At 40.1% G+C, this 18,267-nt stretch overlaps 1 protein-coding gene across 1 annotated transcript in view; it reads left to right on the top strand.

Annotated features, from left to right (window-relative positions):
- The window catches only part of MAGI1 (membrane associated guanylate kinase, WW and PDZ domain containing 1), a 659,819-nt gene that overhangs the window by 561,830 nt on the left and 79,722 nt on the right, over positions 1 to 18,267 (top strand). The window contains exons 12-15 of the mRNA XM_004368768.2: positions 4,465 to 4,547; positions 10,247 to 10,282; positions 15,493 to 15,550; positions 16,792 to 16,934. Of these exons, the coding sequence (XP_004368825.1) occupies positions 4,465 to 4,547; positions 10,247 to 10,282; positions 15,493 to 15,550; positions 16,792 to 16,934 (320 nt within the window). The remainder of the gene's footprint in view (positions 1 to 4,464; positions 4,548 to 10,246; positions 10,283 to 15,492; positions 15,551 to 16,791; positions 16,935 to 18,267) is intronic.

Here is an 18,267-nt window from a genome sequence, read left to right as displayed (position 1 = left end):
AAAGGTTAGGATTTACAACACATAGGATAATCACATCAGATTACAAAATGGTGGACAACCACACAATACTGGGAATCATGGCCTAGCCAGATTGACACACATTTTTGGTGGAAACAGTTCAATCCATAGCAGCCTTATGTGAAAGCTGGACAATGAAAATGGAAGACCAAAGAATTGAGGCATTCAGATTGTGGTGTTGGTGAAGAATATTGAATATACCAAGGACTGCTTAGAAGCATGAACAAATCTTGCAGGAAGTACAGCTTAGAATGCCTCTTAAAGGTGAGGGTGGCGAGACTTTGTCTCACTCACTTTGGGCATATCGTCAGAAGGGACTAATTGCTAGAGAAAGACATCGTGCTTGATAAAGTAGAGGGTCAACAAAAAAAGAGGGAGACCCTCAGTGAGATGGATTGACACAGTGGCTGCAACAGTGGGTTCAAACATAGCAACGATTGTGAGGATGGCACAAGACCAGGCAACCTTTCATTCTGTTAATCATACAGTTGCTGTGAGTCTATGGCACGTAACAACAACATACGCACATATGATGTGTATTACATGGGTATCTTTGTTTCTGTGGCTCTGTCAGTATAGTTCTGCGTATGAAAAAAATCTGGAAGTGTATCTTAACAGTTAGGCTTGAGTTAAGTTAGGAATTTACTTTTTAATCACATTATACATTTCTTTGTAGTTTTAATATTTTATACTGAGCATATATTTTATAACGAGGAAAAAAGAAAAAACAAGCTAAAAAAGTATTTTTCCTAAAGACATGGGCATGAGGGAAAGACTTGGGTCTTAGAACACTCTCTTTGAGAACCTACCTAGGAAGACTGAGATAAACGACCTAGAGCTCCTGTGATAGTTTGGACTTCAACGGAACTCCACATAGGCTGAGTGAGGGTCCTAGACTTTACCACTACCTGGCAGGAATAAGGCGGCACTCTCCTTTACCCTGCCACAGCAATGTCAGAGGAAGACAGCTAACATAAAAGGTTTAAATAAGATCTGAAGTCCCAAAGTCTAATATTAAGAGCCAGAAAGCTTTCATAGTGCATGGAAAAAGAGAATAGATGCCACACCAGGATGACAGAGAAGTTAGAATTTCCTGGCAAAGAGTTTAGAGCAGCCATCATAAAAGTGCTCAATGAGCAATTAGAAACATGCTTGGAACAAATGAAAAATAGAAAGTTTTGGGGAAAAACAAAGTCTTAGCAAGGAAATAGAAGATACCAAAAGAAAGGAAAATTTTAAACTGAGAAAATAGAATAATTGAAGTAAAAAGCTCAGTGGATGGGTTCAACAGCAGAATAGAGGGGACAGAGAAAAGAAACAAGGAACTTGAAGATAGAAAATAGAAATTACCCAATCTGAGAAAATTGACTGGGGGAAAAGTGAACAGAGCTTAAAAACCAAACCATTCAATTAGAAAATGAGCAAAAGCCATGAACAGACAGTTTACTAACGAGGATATACAGATGGCAAATATCATTTATCCCAGAGAGTTAAGTTATGTTAAGTTATGTTAAGTTATGTTCACCTCCCCAAAATTTTTTTCAAACAAATTTCTTGTTTTTTTTCTGGTTTGTAGCCAAAACTACTTGACTTGTAGTTCCTTGCCCCACCTACTTAGTTTGTGGAGAGTGGATTGGGGACTTAAGCAGAATTTTGTCCCAGAAATGAAAAGATGTTCAACATCATTATCCATTAGAGAAATGCAGATTAAAACCAAAATGAGATATTACTACACACCTATCAGAATGGCTAAAAACTGTGACAACACTAGCTGGTGGCGAGGCTGCAGAGGAACTGAATCACTCATGCATTGCTGGTGGAATGTGAAATGGTGCAGCATCTAGAAGACAGTTTGGCTAGTTCTTAAAAACTAAACATGCGGCTGTCACACAACCTGGTATTTGCACATCTGATCATTTATTCCAGACAAGTGAACATTTACGTTGGTCCAAAAGATCTGTACATGAATGTTTATAACAGATGGATTCATAGTATCTCCCAAACTGGAAACAACACAGATGTCCTTCAATGGCTGAACAGTGGTATGTCCATACCATAGAATACTACTAATCAATAAAAAGAACTAATTATTGATACATGCAACAAGCTGGATGAATGTCATGCCAGTCCCCAAAGGTTACATACTGTGAAATTATGGAAGTGGAGAACCAATTAGGAGAGAGATGCGGGGGCGGAGTGGGGGCTTAGGAAGGGTACTGTGTGCGGCTGTAAAAGGGCAATACGAGGATCCCTGTATCTTGACTATATCAATATCCTTATTGTGATATTGTGCTAGAGTTTTATAAGATGTTACCATTGGTGGAAGGAGCCCTGGTGTTGCAGTGATGAAGCACTCAGCTGCTAACCCAGAGGTTAACGGTTCAAACCCACCAGCCACTCCATGGGAGAAAGAAGTGGTAGTCTGCTTTCATAAAGGTTACAGCCTTGGAAACCCTGTGGGGCAGTTCTTCTCTGTCCTATAGGGTTGTTATTAGTCAGGATCAACTTTATGGCAATGGGCACCATTGGTGGAACCTGGGTAAAGGGCATATGGGCTCTCTCTGTACTCTTTCGTGTAACTGCATGTGAATCTACAATTATCTCAAAAAGTTTTGTCTTGTTTTTTAAATTATGCATAATTCTCCCTCCCAGCAATGATCATTTTTGCTAGGAGTAGTACGGACCATAGGACCACACCATAGAATCCCTGGGTTTGATTCCAAGTTCTGTGATTTACCAGCAGAGGATCTTTTGACAAATTCTTTCACCTCTCCATCCTTAGTTTTCTCATCTGGCAAATGGAGAGTAATAATTTTAATACTAATAATTCCCTGATTATTCTAAGGGTTAAATAAATTTTAATTTATATATAAAATACTTAAAACAGATCTTGGTAGTAGTACATGCACCAATTAGTAGTGGTCATTGTTGTTGTTACTGGATTACCTTTTTTTTTCTTTTAACACAGATGAGATGACATGTATATACGTTTGCCCGTTCTGTTTTTCATTTAAGCGATATTTTTTCATTAGCAATAACTAAGATTTGAATCTAAAATAAAGAAATTTAATATTTTTTTCTCATATTTATAACCTAAACTTGAAGCTTCAAAAAAAAAAAAAAAAAGGTTACTACCTAAACTTCAGGAGTCCCTGGGTGGTACAAATGGTTAAGCACTGCACTACCCGAAAGATAGGTGGTTTGAACCCACCCAGAGGTGCCTCTGAAGACAAGCCTAGCAATCTGCTTCTGAAAGGTCACAGCCAGGGCTGGATTACCCAGTAAGCACAGTACTCACGGCCTTCCTTGTGCATACTTACTAATCTGCAGTGAACAGTTTCACCTGTTCTGTTCACTGCAGGTTGGTAGATACGCACAAGCGAGCCTGCGATACCTTGCTTAGTGTCCATCGGCGTGTGCCTTGCTCGCTAGTTGAATCCATGCCTGGCCTTGAAGACCTGCGGAGTCTTCCCCATACGTGGGTTCGCCGTCTGGGGTTGCCATGAGTCGGAATCAACTTGACAGCAACTAACAAGTACCTAAACTTCAAAGAAAAAATTTTTTTTCCAAACAAATGTCTTGTGTTTATTTCTGGTTTGACTTATAGTTCCTTGCCCCACCCGCTTAACTTGTGGACAGCAGACTGGGGACTCAAGCAGAACTTTGTCCCAGTGTCTTGATCGGCTTTGGGACGCACAGAAGCTGAATCCTTCCCGTCATTCTTGTGACATTTCTAACATGAGTGAAGGACAGTATTCTTGGGGATGTTTCTGTATACTTTCAAGCCTTCAATGACCTGAGCGTCTGTTGAAACATTTCATCTAGAGGTGGACTGTACTCCCCAGAAGGCAGATGAGTGATGCAGTTATCTTCTCCCAGCTTTTTGTTGGCCCAGGTCCTATTTGGGTAATTTTGGGTTGTCTGCACTATGTCTAAGTCACAATTTAGGACACTGTGATTAATGATATGTATTAGTAGCTTTGAGCCACTTGTGTGAATTGAGGTAGTTTCACACTGTTGTGAGAATTCTTATGTGACATAATGAGTGGAATAGCAGCCGCCTTTGTGAATCCGAGCATCCAGGATGTAAGTCATAGACAAATTTAAAATAAATCGGTGTTTGCCTTTCAGAAAATTTGAAGACCCTTATTTTTCCACTGTGTGGACAGGAGGTGTCACTGGGAACTCACTATACAAAATAAAACTGGTACTGCATTTTGAGCTTTCAGCAGTCGAATGACTTTCTTAGCTAGGTAAAGAGCCGAGCTGAGATCCTCCCCCAGGCCCTTTTGGAATTCCAAGTTCAGGTTCTCTTCTGCTTTGTGTCTGCTGTTGGAAAGCATGTTGGCTTTGGTTGAGGAGCGAATGGGGAAGAGTGTATAATTCTTCTGTCTTTCAGCTTTTTTCTTTTCCAACAAATTTCTTGTTTTTGTTTCTGGTTTGCAGCCATAACACTAAAACAACGTCTTGGCTAGATCCTCGGTGCCTGAACAAGCAGCAGAAGCCTCTGGAAGAGTGTGAAGATGATGGTGAGAAACCAGGAGAATGTAGGGTTGGGTGGATAGGGGTTTGTTAACGTGCAAGTTTGGAAGAGTCTGTGGCAAGGTCAACCAGGTTTTAACGATGTTTTTAAAAAATGTAATCCGGTTTCTAGTAAATATGCTGTGGTTTACAAAAGCAGGAGAGAAGTCTGTAGAATTGTTTTCAGAAGAACAATTTATCTATACGTAAAGGCAAGTGCAAATAAATATCTCCATTAGAAACAGAACTTTAGCACAGTCAGAAACTGTTCAAATGAAGATATAACCTTTTCAGGAATTTGGAGAGGACTCTAGAAGTTCTCTAAGAAAACCAAAGTGCTCTGGTCACTTATACTTAAGGACCCCTAACCCTATCTTATGTACGTCTTAGGGAAAAACATCAAGAGCTGTTCTTGAACTCTTCATGTTTCATAACTCTGTGATTTTCCCAGTCTGGGGTAGCGGGAACAGATCCTGACTTGTTTGGGAATCTCTATATAATTTAGAATACATCCTAAATATCTAAGGAGGCCTGGTGGTGAAACGGTTAAGCCCTCGGCTGCTACCTGAAAGGTCGGCAGTTTGAACTCACCCAGTGGCTCTGAGGGAGAAAGACCTGGCAATCTGCTCCCAGAAAGATTACAGCCTAGAAAACCCTATGGGGTAATTGTCCTCTGTCACATGGGGTCACTGTGAGTCAAAATTGACTCAGTGGTACCTAACAACAATAATAACCTAAATATCTGAAAAATGTATTCTTTCAAGAAGGAGGCTGAGGTGTTGTCCACAGCCCCATCCCCACTTAATCTTGGAAAAGAATTAACTGGCTGTAAGAGTTACTGTTTAAAAAGTTTATTTCAAAGCACTGAAGTTTCTAATTACTTCCCCAAAATGAAAAAAAAAAAAGACTGTGTTCCTTTTCAGTACACTGAAATCTATTCCAAGTTCTACAGAAATTACTTTTTCTAAATAGACAAATTAGAAGGGAAATGGTTTGCTTTCCTACTCATTATTCAATTCTGACATTTGAATTAGTAGTATAATTATTGAATACATATTTTACTGCAAGATAACAAAACTTTATTAATATATCCTATGGTGCAGAATTGTTGCATATATAAACCTGAGATTTGTTTGAAAATGTAAGCCAATATTTTAAAGTATAATACTGTTGAAACTTTGTGCTCCAACATCCTTCCATTATAAATGGTTTGAAAGTCAACAGTTAATGAACATAGAATTGCATAGTCATATTTATATGAGTGACTTCAAGTGAAAATACAGGTTCTGCTGAGTTAGGAGGCGTGACTGAGAAACTTGTTTTATTTTGGTGGTGTGGTCCTTACCGTGAAGAAAGGATGGAACGGGTATGGTCATCTCTCTTATTTTGCAGTCTTGGGGAGTAGCTTAGTTGTCTACTGCTGCTATAACAGACATACCACAAGTGTGTGGCTTTAACAAATAAATTTATTTTCTCACAGTGTAGGAGGCTGGAAGTCTGAATTCAGGGTGCCAGCTCTAGGGGAAGGATTTCTCTCTGTGTTGGTTCTGGGAGAAGTTCCTTGTACTCCTTTCCACATCTGTGGGTCTGGCATTCCTTGGAGATCTACATGTGTCTTAGTTATCAATCTTCCCCTGGGTCTAGGAGATTCACAGCGCAGGAACCCTGGGTCCAAAGGATGCACTCTACTCCCAGCTCTTCTTTGGTGGTCGTGAGGTCTCTCTCTCTCTCTACTCACTTCTCCTTTTATGTCTTGTAAGATAAACGGTGATGCAGGCTACACCCAGGGAAATTCCTTTTACATCGGATCAGTGCTGTGACCTGAGTAAGGGTGTTGCATCCCACCCTCATCTTCATTAACATGACCTAATCCTGCCTCATGAACATAATGGACAGCTAATTCCCAAATGGGACCGTAACCACAGGTTATGGTTAGAGGCTAGGATTTGCGACACATGATAAAATGGAGGATAATCAGATCACAAAACAGAGGACAGCCACACAATCCTGGGAATCATGGCCTAGCCAAGTTTACACGTATTTTAGGGGGACACAGTTCAATCCATGACAGGGGTTAATGAACTGTCCTGATTATTGAAGTATTCTGTTTAATATATGCTACATAAATGACCAATTTTCAAAGGATCAGAACGTACTAAAACCATAAAACTTCACAGGACAAAATGTACTCTTATTTGATGCCTGATGGTTTTTGAAGGCAGGTTAGGTATTCTTATTACCATAGGGTGCTTCAGTGCCAGTCTCCATCATGCTTATTCTAAGAATGTATGAAAATGCCTGTTAATATAATTTTATAGATGATAGAAGACTACAGAAGCTTTTACTGAGAAAAATTGTGAATGGAGTAAAAGTATTGAGTAGAATTACTGAAGGTTTTTGTTACCAAATCTAGTCAGTTTTAATTCTTAGAGTTCTTGTCATTTGTGTTACTGCTGTTCCTTTGGAAGAAGTATGTAGCCAAACCAAATGCGGTTAGTTTAGTAATTATCCCTTTAATAGGAGCATTTACGTATTCTGTTCTGTGAGAAACCATATGTATTATGTCTCTATGCATAAGCAATATCAACATATAACCACTCTATACTTCTATGACAAGTATCAGTTCACATGCCTGCATTTCCTGTTGCCAGTTAAACAAAGCTGTCTTTTGTTATTTTTTATATCATGATACAAAATAGAAAAACATTGTTGGTCACAGTATTGCTCTGGTGTGTCTGTCTCCTCTTTGTGGGTCATATACACCTGTAATGTAACAAGATAGCCAGCATACCTAGTTACTGTAAACATTCTCCATTTTCTGTTTCCTATCCATTTTCTGTTTTCTGTTTCTTATCCCTAGTTTGGGATTTGGGTCTTCAGTTTAGAACACCTTTTGTCATTGTTACGTGTCTAGTTTGATAAGAAGCCTTTAACTTTGCCTTCAATCTCCAGGCCAATACTTTAAGGTCTGGTTAGTAACACCAACTGGTTGTCTCAAAGACATTTCCAGCTCAATCTGATTAAAACCAAACTAATGATCCCCCGCAATCTGATTCTCTCCAAGTATTGCCTGTCTCACTTGAGAGTTAAATTCATGCATAGTTAAGAGGTCCGCTTTGATCTATCACCTTTCTTCAAACCCATTTCTAACCATCAACAGCTGAGTTCATTTTACCTCCTAAATATCTCTGGAATCCGTTCAGTTTTTCCTTAGCACCTTTTCCATCCTAGTCCAGAGCACACTTGTCTCCCACCTGGACTCTTGCCCACTCTCATTTTGACACTGCAGCCAAGCGGTCTTTTTGAAATGTAAGTGTGACTGTGTTATCACTGACCACCCCCATAAGCCCGTTCAGTGGATCTGGTCTGCTCAGACTAAATGCCAAGTCTGCAAGTTGGCTCTCCAAGCCCCGTGTACTTTGGCTTCTTTCTCCTTTCTCCCTCTCACTCTCGGCTCTTCATCCCCTCCGATCCTCACTGAGTTCCTGCTTCATGACAATTAGATGTGTGGTTCCGCCTTGTTAGAATACTCCTCCGTTTCACAGTTAGTGATTGAATTACTTGTTTGTGTGAAGTATGTCCTCTGCACTTTACATGCGTCAGTGAATGTTGTTGTTGGTGCCATTGAGTCGGTTCTGACTCATAGTGACTTCCATACAACAGAATGAAACGCTACCCGGTCCTGCACCCTCCTCACGATTGTTATGCTTGAGCTCTTTATTGTAGCTGCTGTGTCAGCCCATCTTGTTGAGGGTCTTCCTCTTTTTTGCTGACCCTCTACTTTACCAAGCGTGATGTCCCTCTCCAGGGACTGGTCCTTCCTGATAACATGTACAAGTATGTGAGACGAAGTCTCGCCATCCTCCCTTCTAAGGAGCATTCTGGCTGTACTTCTTCCAAGACAGACATCAGTGAATACAGCAGACAAAAAGCCCTGCCCTTGTAGAGCTTATATTTTACTAATTTTTCTCCAGAAGACTTTTGGATATATTTTACATATCCTTCAGATCATGGCTCAGGGACTTTTTCTGCTACCTTGCCTTTAAACATGATTTTAAAAAAAACAAAAAACAAACCCCTTGCTGTCAAGTCAATTCCAACTCATAGTAGCAACACTATAGGACAAGGAGCAGCTGGTGGATTCGATCTGCTGACCTCTTGGTTAGCAGCCAAGCTCCTAACCACCATGCCACCAGGGCTCCTTGGACATGTTTAGGTCCCTTTATTATATGTCTTAATCTAGTACTCGCTAGATTTTTCTCCAGAAGACTTTTGGATTGTGAAAGAAAAGTCTATTGCAGTTTTAATTTTAGGTTTATTTATGTGAGTTTTAGACTTCTTCCTCTTCCAAAAGGATAGGTATGTCTGATTTTGCTTATTAAATATCTCTGTCACCTACCACAGTGACTGGTACCTAGTAGGTCTCAATAAATAATTATTGAAGAAATAAACAAATTCCCCAGAACATTATTAGATAATATTGAAATGAGCATTTTCATGAAAGATTTTGTGCAAATCAGATTTCCTTTTTAAGAAACAGTACCAGTGTCAAAACTTATTATTTGCAATTGGATAATATTCAGATCCAGAATTTACAGAGTGTGTATGGCCATGTTGGTTACTAAAAGCAAAGACTGATTGATTCATTCATTTTTCATTTGAGAAGTATTTAGTGAATACTTACCATGTACCAGGCACACAGTGGACACTGGATATACTGCAGCGAAGACAGACCTGATCCTTGTGTTTGTGGAGCTTGCAGGGGTGGTGTGGTGGGGAAACTTTTTGTATGAAATGATTTACTGCGTCCAGTCATGTGTCGTCTTCTAATAATACAGTGTCTTACTGACAGTGGGAGAAGGTCAAAAACGGAAAGGATTTGACTTGTTTTGCTCACTGAAATTATTGAGAACATTCTCATTCTATTCTAGTATTTCTGAGCTGTTTCACTTAAAAATCTTACATGCAGACCCAAAGTCAGTAAACTCTGCCTCTACTACTCCTTCAGGGCAGGCTTCTCTGAAATTCACTCATGACCTTGATGAACATCATCGTGACATAAACTCATCTTTCTAGCTCCTTTTGAGAAACACTGAAGTGCAGTTTCTGACAGGAGCTCTGGTGGTGCAGTGGTTAAGAGCTTGGCTGGTAACCAAAAGGTCGGCAGTTTGAATCTACCATCCGCTCCTTGGAAACCCTGTGGGGCAATCCTACTCTGTCCTACGGGGTCGTTATGAGTCAGAATCCATTCTTCAGGCAGCAGTATTACTTATAAGCAATGCTTTAATTGTGAGTGTAACTGCCTCACTGACTAGAGGATTATTGAAGGATTAAAAGGACCAATATTGAAAGACCTAACAGCTCTGTTTGCTTGAATAAGGTCTGTAATAAGTGATTTCCCACTTCAGAACATTGAAACCACAAAGGTTATTTGTCATCGTTTACAACCAATCAAACCCTATTTTGACATGCAAGGAAATGAGCCATATAATTATTGTGCCAATATAAGCTCTTACCGTTTTGTGATTTACACTGAGGTTGCAAGTTTACTAGACAAGACAGGTGAAATAAGCCACAATGCAGGTAAGGACAAAATGAAGTGATATGTTTGTTGCTTTGTTTCTGAGGAGAGTTTCCTTCTTGGTGCTGGTGTCTGAACTTGTCTCTCTCTCTTTTCTGTCTCATTCCTGCTATTCCTTTGGAGAAGAAGGGGTACACACGGAGGAGCTGGACAGCGAGCTAGGTAAACCTCCCAGCCTGCTGCTGCTGCATGACCTGCCCTGCATGGATGTGTCTCCCGTGAATTGTTAATCCCTCTGTTTCTTTAGTTTGCTCTTCTCCAATTACGATTTTCATTCCAGCATATCCACAAAAGGTCAATCTTACAACCCATGTGTCTGACGGCAGGCATCACACAGAGTTGTAATAAATTGTGTCTACAAAGAAAAAGTGAGTGAATTGAGACTAGAAGAGAGTTAGCAACTGGGCCAGCGGCAGTCTTACGAATTGAGGGCTGGCCGAGAACTGAGAAATGCTTGCTGTGTCCCTTGAACCTTCCTGTAACCCATCGGACCTTATGTCTTTATTTGTTTAGTATCTGTGTTCATCTATGTGGGTAATACAAAAAAAGCAAAGGAAAACAAATAAAATCCCACAAGACTAAATTAAGGATTGTTGTAGGAGTAGCAACAACAAAAAAAACCTGAATAGTTGATAAGTCTTAGTATGATGTTGTTTCTGAGTCACGTGCTCCACACGTTGAGCTTGCTGTTCTTGTGAATGGCTTGAGAACCAGATGCTGTGTTGGGAGGCGCCATTTTCCTTCGAGTGTGCGTATTAATGTAAATCAAGTCCTGACTGCTCCAGCTATTGTAGTTCAGAAGTAATTTATATTACCAGATAATGCCAAACTCTTTTATCTTTCCTGTTGGAATACATTGAATTATGTTTCCTGCTAAATTTGATGTTCTGTGTTCAACTTGGAGCAATATTAAAATCCGTTTGCATTCCATCCGATGCTTCCACTGAGGGGTAGATGGGGAAGCACAAGTTTCAGCTGAATTGCAGATGACAGCTTTGGCTAACTGAAAATTGACCAGAGTATCTATGTAAAATAGAAGATCATCAGTATGATTAGAACTGTCCTAAGATTATTGAGTCTGCCTAGCATTTTTGAAATTTCCTAAAGAACTGAAAATATAAATGTATTTTAATACAGATTATTGTTTTCATTTGGTTTTATTTATTTTTATGTAGATAATCACGGTTGATAACAGTTAAGATATGCTAGAATTTAGCTCTATGTTTGGAACATATCCTATTGAAATTGATGGATATGCCAGGATGATGGTCAATAACTATTGATTTATCTATTTTTAAAGATATTTAATAAGTTGTCCTTGTGGTCACTGTGGTAGGAATGACTTTGAGGTTAACCCTGTATAATAGCATGATTTGAACCTAATTTTGTCAGAAAAGAATCTATCAGCTCAGTGATATTAGATAAGTAATTGAAATAGACACAACTAGTTTTTCCAGACAACAAAATGAGTGCCTTAATCATCTTGCTGAATCAATTTAAACCACTCTTGATACCTGGATAATATATGTGAGTGACCCTGTGGCTGTGGTAGGTGGCCACTGGAGATAACACAGCTCTACTCGGGGACACAGCCTCGTGGAAGTGCAGATGTTGAAATTTTAGGGAAAGAAGCGTCTATATTGTTCTCCATGCAACAGTTATACTGTGGGAACATTGCTGTGCTGTTAAATACTCTAAAAAATGAGTTTGAACGGCTATATCTTATCCCTTCTCAGTGCCATAGCCCCTTTCCCGGGTGTGGTTTGGTGAGTGGTGGAGTTGTCTCTGGGGTCATATCAGGCTGTCCAGCTACAAATCCTGGCTTCCCAGCTTACTAGTCTCCGTCCTTAGGCAGATTGTACAACCTCTCTTAGCTTCCCTTTCCTTTTTGTTACGTAGGGGCTAAAACAGTAGCTCCTGTGGTGCTTGTGAGGAGATTTAATGAGTGTCTTACTCTCTGTCGCTGTGATCAGTACGTGTTACTGTGATTAACCATTTTATTATTTATTAATTAATTCCCTCTTGTTGGGATGTCAGTACGTCCTTATGCTCCTTTTTCCCCTAATACAGGAGAGGGGAGGAACGTGTTCTATGCTACAGATGTGCCCTTCTAGGTAGGGTAGAGATGTGACCCCTGATTTTTGCCTACACATGTCCACCATGTCAGGAGTGGCTCCCACAGACACACGTACTGTTTTCTGTTGCCTTCACGGCAGGTTCTATTGACAAGCTCACTGCCCATTTTCTTAATAAGAGGGTCCTAATTTCAAACAATAGCAACTGTCAGGCTTTTTGTGAACAATGCGATTCCAGATGTGACAATAAAGCCCTCTCTACAATCTGCCTCTGAGAGGCGTGGGTGGTTGGCTTGGATGTTGGACACAGATCATTTGATTATAGAGCTGTCATTTCTGAACTCTGTTGTTTGAGCTGGGTCAGTAGCTCCATTATGCACTTCTGGTTTGCAGAATTTATCACATCCTCTGCAGACATTGCCCAGAATCGAGAAACACTTGCAGAACCTTCTTTTGGAATTATAGAATATTTATGTGGTAAAACCGATGAGGAAAGGTAGACATAGGAAGAGAGTTCCCCTCCCAACCAAAACTAAGCCACCATTTTGCAACCAAAACTAAGCCACCATTTTGCAATTCATCTCTGATTTTGTATGTGACTACTGCTGTGTGCTGACAAATCTCTTTTGAAAAGAACTGAGAACATTTGACTGCTCACTTTTTGCTTCTGTAGTGGCGGAATAATACAGCGTAAGAGTTTTGAAGCAGGAATAGTAAGCATGCGGGCCATATAAATCTGTCCTATTCCTTTTGCTTTTTCTTAAAACAGTTGGTATTTCTTGAATACTTCCTATGTGCCGGGTGCTGTGCTAAGTGTTTTACAAGCATCCTCATCTCATCCACAGTCGACCTTTGAGGTAAATCCAGGAGGAAGGTGTGGTTCAGAGACCCAGTGGCATAGAGCAATGAAGTAGTAGAACAAAGGCTCACTCCCAATCTTGGCAACTCCCAAAAGGGTTCTGGTTGCCTGTGATCTCTGACATTCTTGTCTATTGCCTACACATGGAGGGTGGCTCTTCAGTCAACTACAGAGTTTTTTAGTAAACAAAATTTTAATGTAGTTATTTTCTGACTTTAGATATTTCCTCCCATTTTCAGTTTTTTTTTAGAACTGAATGGCAAATTCTAGGACAAACATCTTCCTTTTTTAAATTGATGACCCGTTTCTATTTTAAGCATTAGGAGACTAATTCCTGTTATTAAGATAATCACCACATTGGAAGTGAGAAATCTATCGTTTCAATTTAAAATGAGTTTTAACTTGAAAAACTGGAAAATTTCTGGAGTTTGCTAATCTCTTTCAGAATATGGAGGCGTTTAAATTTACAAAAGTCTTCAGAAATATCAGCTGGCCACCTCCATTTTCCAGCTCCATGAGTGTTAGTTGTTGGTATGAGAGGGGACTTCCTTTCTTGTACCCTCCATGCAGCTCCATCAAAGCACTGACCACGAGGCGGCTGAACTGCCTGCTTAGACGGTGACCTGTGAGTTAGCTGTACACTCCCAGGCAGAGTAGGCACTCAGGAAATGTTTTTTAAATTACTAATTAAGTGAATTGAATTCTGAATATTTTCCCTATTTCCTCTAAAGATAATCAGGCTAAATATTTAGATTGCAGATTTTGAAGAGGTTTGGGTTCCCTTGACCATGAGGTGGCCCCCTCACGTTCACCCACTCTTTTACCCCATGCTGGCACACGTGGAGGGCTGTGCACCGATTTGCAGTTTTTTAATCTTCCATTTCCTAACTCTTTGGAAATATTTTCCTGGTTCATTTTCATTTAAATGGTAATTTCCAGCTCTGCAAGGGGAGACTGTTTCCCAGGCATTCGATTTGCATCAGCCCCCAAGACTCAGCGTATCAAAATGCCAAGTTGTATCAACATCTGCAGATTGGACCTGTCTTGCATTTTAGTACCTTATGTCTCCCAGAATTCAAAGACTTCTTTAAAACCTGCTAAGTGTTTAAAAATATTAGAAGAAAAGGAGGAAAACCTGTCTCTTTGTTTGTAAACAAGTAACATGCAGAGCAAAAACCATGAAATTAATGTCTCTTGATGTGCAGCCAAATCTGAACAAAACATAAACTTTGATTAATTAGCCTGTGTGTGTTTGTGTGCACACAAGTGTCTCCGTTCAGCCCGTCTGTGGCATGTGTAAGTCCTGTGTCCTGATGAAACGGTCACTGTTTGAAAATACTGACCACATGATACCTTGATTTAAAAAAAAAAAAAAAAAACCTCATTTTAAAACAAGTGATATTTCAAGTGGTTGTAGTATCCCAGTCCAGTGGGGCCCACTGGCCACTTCTAGGACTGATGATTCACTTTAGAATATGGTTTTGTACAAGTTTGCCTTAACTCCATGTATGTAAGCGTGGCTTCAAGATTAAGTTGAGTAATTGCTGCCGTGCCTGAAAGGAGTGCTTAATGATCAGACACGTCCTGTTTGCTTCTTTCTCCAGCTACAGTAGTCTGGCACGATGGGCTTTCCCATAATAGATCATTGTTGTAACAGAACTCACTGTTACCTAGCTGATAAAGTTCCAATCTGTGATACAAAGCCTTATGAAAGAAGATCCAGTGGAGCACGGTTGAGTTTTCAGAAAGGCACACATGTCCCCCAGTGCTGTTCTTACTGCTACATTTAAAGGAATCATCTCTGCCCCCAGGAGCACGGCTCTCCTGGTAAAGTGCTGGGGAAGATGGGCCTGTCTAGACATAGCGACTGAGTGATGGATACATGCAATTCAAGAATCCACCTCCGTGTGGACGTTTTTACTAACGAGGAACAAGGAGAAAACGAGATGCAGATTTTACTTATTCCATGGAGAGCAGAACAGCACTGTTGTATTAAAAATGAAAGGAAGCATTAAATTTCACCCATGTTTTGCTTGTTTGGTAGGATAGTCAAGAAACAAAATGAGAAACTGTAAGTATTTAAAATAGAAACTAGGCATTCAAGGCAAATTTTGACTGTATTTCCATTAAAACAATTTAATAGCTGACTTAGAATGAAGGCATCTGAGGCTGAATTTTATTAAATTTTCTTCCTTACGTAAAATATCAGTAGATAAAGAATTACTCTTCGTGTAGGAAAACACACTATTTTGTTAAATAAAAAGAATTCACACTGTTTTTTGTTGTTAGGATACACATTTTATTTGGATTTAAGGTTTTTGTTTTTGTTTTTTGTCTTTTTCGTGAGTCTTTCTCTTTATTCCTAACTCGATTATTGAAAATCCACAGGCCCTTCAGCAATATGCCCTTCTGGTTCTAAATATTCTTTTATTTTTCAGAGCTGCCTGCTGGATGGGAGAAGATTGAAGATCCTGTCTATGGTATCTACTATGTAGAGTAAGTTGCTCTTAACACTCCACACTTTAGTTAGTACCTTCTCTGTAATTGTGCACATTTATGCTGTTTTACCAAGGCCCAGCATGGCCCTGGCATATGGCAGGTTCTTAACAAGTATTAATTGAGTGAATGAATGATAGAAAACCCGGGATTCAGTAGACCATTCTTTAAGAGGAAGACCTGTTTTGCCTACTTTTGCCCTGCCCAGGTCTGAACTTCTCAGTAATTACTTATTTATCCATTCAGATATTCTAAAAGGGTCAGACAAATCTTAATGATTTATGTAATGTTGTCAGAATTAAGAAGGACTTTGGGAACCATCCTAAGTTGCAGGAGCTTTTATGCCTCCTTACCTCCCCCTTGCCTGAGGACCATGCATGTGGCTCTTGTTTTCCATTTTTAAAGTCTCACACCATCATTCTCACCTCTTTACTGTGCACCTCATTCTAGCACTGGGCATGCACTTCATCTTTTCATCAGAACTGCGGGCATGATGGTTCACTGCTAGAATTCTCGCCTTCCATGTGGGAGACCTGGGTTCAGTTCCCAGCCAGTGTACCTCATGCGCACCCACCACCCGTCTGTCAGTGGAGGCTTCCATGTTGCTGTGATGCTGAACAGGTTTCAGCAGAGCTTCCAGACTAAGACAGACTAGGAGGAAAGTTCTGGTAATCTACTTCTGAAAATGGGCCATTGGAAACACTGTGATCACACCATTTGCTTCCCATTGTGCATGAGGTTGCCCTGAGTCAGAGGCCAACTCAGCGGCAGCTAACTGCAACAGCAACGTATAGATAGAGTGACACGAGAAGAAAATTTAAAAATCCAAGAGATAAAATATTGAAAAATATGCTTTATATCATTTCCTGTGAGAAAGATGAGACATAACTAATAAAATGTCCTTTGAAAGAAACAGATGCCGTGTCAGTGTTCTATAGTCATCATCATACCTGCCGCAGTGAAGATAACGGGCGTGCTTTCTCTCCCTCATGCTGCTGGCAACGGAAGGTCATTTGTTTAATACCCTGATGATGTGAACATATGAAGCGAAATGCCAGTCCATAAAATGCTCAGCATTTTATTGTAAAAAATTACGAGTTCAATATAGCAGGCGTCTTGGCCAATTACTAGCATTGCCTCTCTTTACCTAACAGGAAGGATTGGTGATTTGGGGTAGCAGAGAGGCAGACAAGGTCGTTTTTCTGACCTTCCTAAGATAAATTCCCATTGTGTGCCCACAGATCATCTTTCTCAAAGATATACAGAGGGGTTTCTGCCTATTTGGGGCCCATTTCTGAGTTCTCCCTCAACTCCTTTGTGCGTCAGGAGGGAAGAGCAACAAGGAGGGATGCTGTGAGGGGTGAAGAGCCGTGGTCTAAGGGGAGTCAGTATCTGCCTGTATACTTCTCTTCCTCTGTCGTTTCAGACCCTCATGGCTTTTCACGTTACGCTGTTTCTTAGAAAGAAATTGCCTGCAAGAATTAGGAAATAAAAGAGTAGGCTGTAATCGGCAGTAAGGGTAATCAGTCTACCCACCCTGTTACAAACCTGCTGTTATCTTTTGATGTGGCTTTACAAATATTTAAAGTTCTGAATAACCACATAGTAAGTATATTCCCAAGCTTCTAACAAAGTATAATTTTGGTTTGATTCTAGTTCTTTATAAATATGAGTATGTATAGATTCGTGTGTACATATGTTCGTGTGATGTGTGTGTGTAAATATACAGTGACACCTGTGAGCGCTGGAACGCAACAGGACTGCCTTGTTTTTCTGGCTCTCTTAAGTTTTTTGCCTTTGACAGGGTGCTTCCCATTTTTCTATCACTCTGTATTAAGAATCCTGCCTCATAAACACCCATTGAGTTTTCCTTCTCTGACAGGTTTCTGCCTTACACAGGTTCCAGCTTTCGCAGGTTTTACTCTGTGTGTGTGTGTGTGTGTGTGTGTGTGTTTTGCTGTGGACTTCGTTTGGGGGCCATGTAAAAACATATCTAGATCCTTGGCACTTTGAACACATCACATCTCCTAAAGTTAGCTTTATTTGGATTCTTTTTGCCTAAGGCCTATACTTTTAATCTTGCCTGTGCATCTCTTGATCAAAATAGCTGATAGATGTTGGTGGAATCCTTCTTTAATTTAATTGTTTGGGTGAATGCTTATGCCTCTGTGAAACCTACTGTAGGAAAGTTACACAGTTCTGAAAATCTCTGTTACAGACAAGGTCATATCTCTGCTTTAATCTCATTTTTCAACAATTCTAGGATCCACTTCTTATTGAATTAAAAATTTCCTGTGTCAGGTAAAACTTGGAACATTTAGGGAGAGTCAGTGGCTAAAATTTTGGGATTTGAAGGCAGGCAGAGTGAGCTTGTATGGGTGTTCACTGCTCACTAACTGTAATATGTTGATGAGTCATTGCCTAACTGAAGTTTACTTTCCTTATCTGTAATATAAATCAAAACAGGAGCTGCCTCAGGGCATTTATTGAGGATTTTAAGATATAATGCGTGCAAAACAGGTAACACAGTTCCTGCTACAGTAAGCAGTCAGTATATACCAAAAAAAACCAAACCCCATAGGACAGAGTAGAACGACCCCACAGGGTTTCCAAGGAGCGCCTGGTGGATTCGAACTGCTGACCTTTTGGTTAGCAGCCCAGCTCTTAACCACTGCGCCACCAGGGCTCCAGTCAGTATATGGAAGCTATTAGTTTTT

This window comes from Trichechus manatus, unplaced genomic scaffold, assembly GCF_000243295.1.
Source record: "Trichechus manatus latirostris isolate Lorelei unplaced genomic scaffold, TriManLat1.0 scaffold00001, whole genome shotgun sequence".
Taxonomy (NCBI): domain Eukaryota; kingdom Metazoa; phylum Chordata; class Mammalia; order Sirenia; family Trichechidae; genus Trichechus; species Trichechus manatus.
This window is presented reverse-complemented; position numbering and strand designations above follow the sequence as displayed.